The sequence below is a fragment of the Limulus polyphemus genome, unplaced genomic scaffold (genome assembly GCF_000517525.1).
Source record: "Limulus polyphemus unplaced genomic scaffold, Limulus_polyphemus-2.1.2 Scaffold127, whole genome shotgun sequence".
NCBI lineage: Eukaryota > Metazoa > Arthropoda > Merostomata > Xiphosura > Limulidae > Limulus > Limulus polyphemus.
The window spans coordinates 498,532-505,302 of NW_013665737.1; the positions used below are offsets into that span (position 1 = coordinate 498,532).

At 37.7% G+C, this 6,771-nt stretch overlaps 1 protein-coding gene across 1 annotated transcript in view; it reads left to right on the forward strand.

Moving 5' to 3' along the window:
• Positions 1–6,771, forward strand: part of LOC106473163 (retinal guanylyl cyclase 2-like) — an 87,340-nt gene that overhangs the window by 53,330 nt on the left and 27,239 nt on the right. The window contains exons 10-11 of the mRNA XM_022402711.1: positions 1,225–1,374; positions 6,292–6,463. Of these exons, the coding sequence (XP_022258419.1) occupies positions 1,225–1,374; positions 6,292–6,463 (322 nt within the window). The remainder of the gene's footprint in view (positions 1–1,224; positions 1,375–6,291; positions 6,464–6,771) is intronic.

Sequence of the window (6,771 nt, forward strand, 5' to 3'; positions counted from 1 at the left end):
GTATGATCGTAAAAACATACATGGACATTGCCCTGAAAGGGGTCGGAGCAAGTGTGGTTTACTCCGACCCTCGGTTGGACTAACATCAACGTCCAAGACAACATATCATGGTACGGAAGGGAGGAAGAGGTCTCAGAGTACCTGACCCTCCTAGGTCACACGACCTAAATTCCGATCAGGAGATCAGGCACAAATTCACGTAACTTACGATATTTTAGCACATTACATTCAATTTACATTATGGTCGAACAGTAAATTTAGTTAGCTATACTCATTACCAGTTGTGATCTATGTCATGATATAAAAGACTGTTTAGTGTAGATATTATTAATTTATTTATTTTGTGCGTTAATATTTTATGATTGTTTAGTTTTTTTTATAATAAGAGAGTTAAAATCATACGATTATTAGAAGTTGTGTTTATAATTCATTGATGTTGAGACTATCGAATGTCGCATGCAATACATTGACGTTTGAGAATACAGAGATTTCTAGAAGGCTGGCAGACTATTAATTGATAAACATCTGAATAGTGTAAAACGAGCGGAAAAGACAGACATATAATAGCAGAAGAAAGCAAAGCCATGGCCAAGGAAAAGTTCGGCGTGAAGATAACTGCCGTAGAAGTGATATGCCTAACGATTCACATAGGCCTAACGTTTAATACGTTAGAGTAAGACTAACAGTAGAATAGGAGATAAGAATAATAATTCATTCCATCAAAGTGTGGTTCTAAAGTAATTGCTCTCAGCCTGGGTTTTCACAATTCAAGAAGAGTAAACTTGTCAGGTCTTAGTTAATTTATTAAGAACTATTGCCTTTATTTGGCCTAAAACCTATAAGCATACCAATAAATGTTGAGTATGCATTAACAAAATTCACTAACATCCATTTTACTAGAATGCAAATTAAAAAAAGAGGATCATACTAAAAGAAGCTAAGAATCAATGTATCAAATTTTACCGTATGTTTGAAAGGAGCAGAAAATGCTGTGTTTTTAACTATCTAAAATGGCTACCTTTCGATGTGCAATTTTCAAAAGTTTCCACTCTACCCCCTATTTGAGTGCTGCGTGCCTCCACCATGCAAGGTTCACACGACCTACTTTCTCAGTATATACCTCCCCTTGAAACGTCCTTACTGAGTTAGCAGCTCTGTATTTGTTTTAGTTTTAATATCGTATGGAAACATTTCTAACTGATTTGTATTCTTTTTTTCATGTAGATAAATTATGGGCAGCCCCGGAACTATTGCGAGATGAAACTCTCCTGCGAAAAGGAAGTCAGGTTGGAGATATCTATAGCTTTTCTATAGTGATGCAAGAAGTTATCGTCAGAGGGGAGCCTTACTCCATGCTGCAATTATCACCCGAAGGTGATTTCTTATTTTGTATCCTCTGCTTTTTGAATTGGGGTGTACTCTTATTTAATATCACTTTTATTCGAGGATTTAAATTCAGGGCTTGCAATTGAAAATTAAACTGAAAGATGTGTAGAACAGCTCGCTGAATGGATAAGATAGTTTGTATATCTTGTGTAAGTTAGCCTTTAAATCATATGCGATTTAATGAGTCGCGTTAAGTCATGTTTAGACACCACAAATTTTCCGATTTTCATCAGATTGAAACCCATCCACACAGAGAAAAATGTTTGCAGTTGTTAAGAACGTGTTGTTGAGCTAGTCGGCCTAATTTAATAGTTGCAGAAAGTAGGTCACAGCACAGTGTGGGCTTTTAACCAACCCTGCTCAGAATAAGGTATTTTCAAACTCTGAACATCAAGAAGCTAACTACTACGCCTCCTGGGGAATATTGCATAAGTTATAAGTTGCCTCTGCGTAGCTACTAAAGAAACTCTAATCTCTAGTTGATGAATATAAAATTAGCACTTTATATATGACACTAAAACCGTTAAACGCTTAAATAATTTTTATTCTAAGTACGTATGAAAGTATTTGAATCTATTCACTGTACCATATCACGCAAAAGTTGTTTAAAGTAATCAAATCAGTTGAAATTAAACAAGTCGGTAGTTTCGTACCTTTATCTATTAGGTACTCATTTAAGTAAGAATTAGGAGATTTTTTTCCATTCCCTGAAATATGCTCATATGCGAAAAAGAATCAAATCTACAATACCATAATGAAGAAACATAGGCTCTCTCAGTGGCTCAACGATAAGCTTGAGGCTTTATAATGCTAAAGATTGAGATTAGATCTTTGTCGTGAACATCTCCCTTTGTGCAGCTTTACATTTGAACAACAGATAAAGAACCGTGATCCTTTTGTTTCAGGCTGGAAGGTACAGGAAACACCATAATAACAACGATAAAAGTTTCACAAGTTCATTCTTAGATACTGGTTTTTTAACCAGAAAAGCCCATATTAGAATTTAAATTACATTTTACTGTAGGCTGCTACCAGCAATACCTTTAGCTAAATTCCAAAGCTACTTAACCTTGATGACCATAACCGAAAGTCTTGGTGTAATATAATGCCAAAGCTTGAGAAGCTTGGAATCCCTTTATTAAAAAAATGAATGAAAAAAATGTTTTCACTCTTCAAGGTTCACTTTGATTTGTAGCTTTATGTTTTCGGGATGCCCCAGGGATTGTCAAATGATTTTTCAAACAGCTCACACTCACAATAGAAAAAAAACACGTTAATCAGTTAACTCATGAGCATAACTAGTAAAAGTTCAACCTGAAAATGTTTGTTCCGAGCCTTAACGAAACTAAAGACTAGAAAAGAAAGAGAGTAAAGAGAATAGGTCTGGTTGGACTTATATGAAGGTGAGAGTTAAAGGTGGAGCTCGGATGGAGATGCAAATATTTGTATAATTATGAGCTTCAAGTCAAATGTATCAGTTTAATAGTAGTACCTTGGTAAATATGAACTTCTTCGCTTCCATAATGTTTCTGGCAAATTGTATCTTGTTTCGATTAAAAGAGTAAAGAATGCACAGGCTGTTAAACTCCGCAGATAACTGGAGGATTTCATATTTGGTTATTAAGAGTGGTTGTGAAATTAAATATACGTTTATTTTGAATACACCAAACGATCTCGTGAATAGAACGAGCATATCCACTTCTCATTATTCGCAGTCTACACTATTTTACGACTGACGATCTGCGACTATCCATGGCTTTCAACCTATCCAAACACCCCGTTTTTACACACCTTAGGAGCGGCATAAAGTGGCACGCTCTTTCCGTTCTCAAACTACCACAGTTCTCGTCAGTGATCACTACTCCGTTTACAGTGGTGGCCGATCTCACATGCTGCTGTAAGGTGCAGTACTTGTCTGAAGTGCAGTAGATTTGGTTGCATTTATGAGAGGATTCCCGTCGCAGTGAAACTAGGGCGGAAGAGAGGAGGCATGCAACAGACGAATTCCACAGCGTGAAAAACCAGGAAATTTCACAGTAATGTTGGCAAAGCACTGTACAAGCCAGGTGCTTTTGCTGAGACAGAAGTTGACAGACCTCGCGAAAGGTAGGATAGTGAAGATGTCTCCAAAGTGTGTCATCATACTCATCCTATTCTTGACCCTCTCCCATTTGTCTCATTTCACCTTCTTTGGTTGTGTATGTCTGGCACAGGCCAGGTGGTTAGGGCTCTCAACTCACAATCTGCGGGTCAAGGGTTCAAATCCCCGCCACACCAAACATGCTCGCCCTTTCAGCCGTGGGGCGTTATAATGTGACGATCAATCCCACTATTCGTTTGTAAAAGAGTAGCCCAAGAGTTGGCGGTGGGTGGTGATGACTAGCTGCCTTCCCTCTAGTCTTACATTGCTAAATTAGGGACGGCTAGCGCAGATAGCTCTCATGTAGCTTTGCGCGAAATTCATAACAAACAATGTCTGGCACAAGAACGAAGTGGACGAAGACGCAGCCGACGCCATATTACTCGCACGTGTAATGAGAATCGCGATACAGTGCATTTGCACTCGTGGCAGCTGGTTTTCTTTAGCGCCTCACGGACAGACGAAGAGACAGCACTAGAACAGATATTACTCCATGATACTGTCGCACAATGTTTCCCAACCTTTTTCGCCGCTCATGCCCCTTCTAATAAATTTTAGACCATTAAAATATTTTAATAAAATAAAAATTGTAAGGCAATACTTGTCAATTGCAAATTTTAAAATCTTTTATTTCCGCAAAAATATACACCATTATTGTACACGTTCATAACTATTAGTTAACTGCAAAAAGGAACAAAAGAAAATACATCGTGGTAACACACACATGAATAATGAATTAATTGTTAATGACTAACTTGGACTTGATGACCCTGTGCTTGCCACAAACACACCCACACAATGATTTGCCTCCCACTGGCACAGTGGTATGTACGCGGACTTATGCAACTAGAAATCGAGTTTTCCATACCCGTGGTGGGCAGAGCACAGATAGCCCTTTGTGTAGCTTTGTGCTTAATAACAAACAGAAAACACAATGATTTTTGCTCAAACGTGTTGAAAGAAAAATATCTGTTTCTTAGGGTTTAATTTTAACAAATATAACTTTGAAACCCTTAAAACCTTTCTGTCCGCCCCCTCAAGGTTTACTGTCCCCCTGAATTTTAAAAACACCCATTAAGGGGATGTACCGCCCAGGTTGGGAAGCATTGCTGTAGCAGAAGAAGAGGAGGATTGGACAAGTTCCCAAATATTTTGCAATCGTCGTTTTGTTTTCTTATCACCCAATCATAACTAGACATTGAATGGGCACAAAACAGACCCTAATATATATATATACTATGAGTAATTGTCACGGGAAGGATGCCCACCCCTCCCGGATTCCATCTACTTGCTACTTGTTATTACGAGCATGAGTTGTTGTATCACAGAAAATTATGTTGATTTGAGGTTTTTCAGATCATTCCCTTTTTACGACTTTAGTCGTTTGTTTTTTTTGGAAAAACAGATTTCTGGTATGGGTATGGACTATTTTATCTCCCCAAAAACCTGCAATTTTGATCTGGTTGATGCGTTCATCGGGTGTTAAGCTATCATCACTAAATAATACATTTAAACATTTCATATATGTCTACATGGATCAAAATTAAATGAATAACTATTTTAAAATTTAAGCCTTAATGTAGAAAAAAGAAGAAAGAGCTGTAATCTATGTAAACTCCATAGGTAAAACAAAAAACAATCGTTCACTGCTCATCCTCGCAACCACCAAGTTTCGTCCAGCTACAACTATCACACCATAAACATTTCGAGGTACCGTATTGATTTATTTTACATGTAACGAAACAAACGTTTATATCCCTTTAGCAGGCCCGGCATGGCCAGGTGGTTAAGGCACTCGACTCGTAATCTGAGGGTCGCGGGTTCGAATCCCTGTCACACCAAACATGCTCGCCCTTTCAGCCGTGGGGGCGTTATCAGGTGACGGTCAATCCCACTATTCGTTGGTGAAAGAGTAGCCCAAGAGTTGGCGGTGGGTGGTGATGACTAGCTGCCTTCCCTCTAGTCTTACACCGCTAAATTAGGGACGGCTAGCGCAGATAGCCCTCGTGTAGCTTTGCACGAAATTCAAAAACAAACAAAAATCCCTTTAGCAAGTTTAGAGAAGAATTGGAATTTTTAATTTCAACGACACCTTGTGCGAAGCGTGGGATAAATTATCAGGTTTATTGCCCATAGAGTTCAGGCACAGGCGTCTCTACTTGTGAATTAAAAGCGGGAGGACAGCCAGTTAGCAGCATTTACCGCCCAAGGGCTTTGTCCAGCTCTTTTTTTTTTTTTTGAAAAAATAACGGAGCTCACTGTCAGTTTTATAATGCACCCGCAGCTAAAATTTTGGATGATGTTCAGCGGCATCAGAGCTCGAAACTTGGACGACCCTCAAGCCTCAGCAGCAAGCTAACTTCTAGGCCACGCCCAGGCCCAAATATAAAGAGTGTTAACTCTTAATTATTAATTTATTTATGTTGGATTAGAAAAAAAATATAACTTTCGGGTTGAAATTAACTATTATATTACGGTTTATTCTTCAGCTTTATGATTTATACTGGGGAAGCAATGGAAATGTTACTATATGTATGTTAAAACATAACCTTTGGCTTCTTGAAAACATGACGAAATGTTCACCACTTAAACGCCCATGCTTCACTTTAACAACTTACATGTTTTACACATTCAAGTATGAAAATAGAAAAGTTAACGTAATCCCTTTTTCATCCTAGAATATGTAAAAACTGACAGATCTTGTGCAAAGATGTTAAATAATAAAAACGTTGATCTTCGTTTTATTATTTTATTTAACATACTAGAATTGATAGAAAAACTAAAGCGACCTCCACCACTCATCAGACCATCAGTGTCCAAGCAAGCAGCGCCACCTGAAGCTATCAACATCATGAGACAGTGTTGGGCAGAACATCCGGATGCGAGACCAGATTTTGGGCAAATTAATGAACAATTCAAAAGACTAAATCAAGGAAAGTAAGTAACTATGAAAACTTTATGGATGTTTATAGAATATGATGACGAACACAATGTTGCCTGTGTTTATATAAGAAGATTGACACAATGCTGCCTGTGTTTATATAAGAAGATTGATAAATAGTAGCAAGAGTTTACATAAGAAGACTGACAGAATGTATGGGAGTGTTTTTTAGGAATTTTAACAGAATGTAGTTAGTGTTTGTATAAGAAAATTAACAGAATGTAGCGAGTGTTTATATAAAAAGATGAACATAATGTAGCAAGTGTTTATATAAGAAGATTAGCAGAATGTGACAAGAATTTTG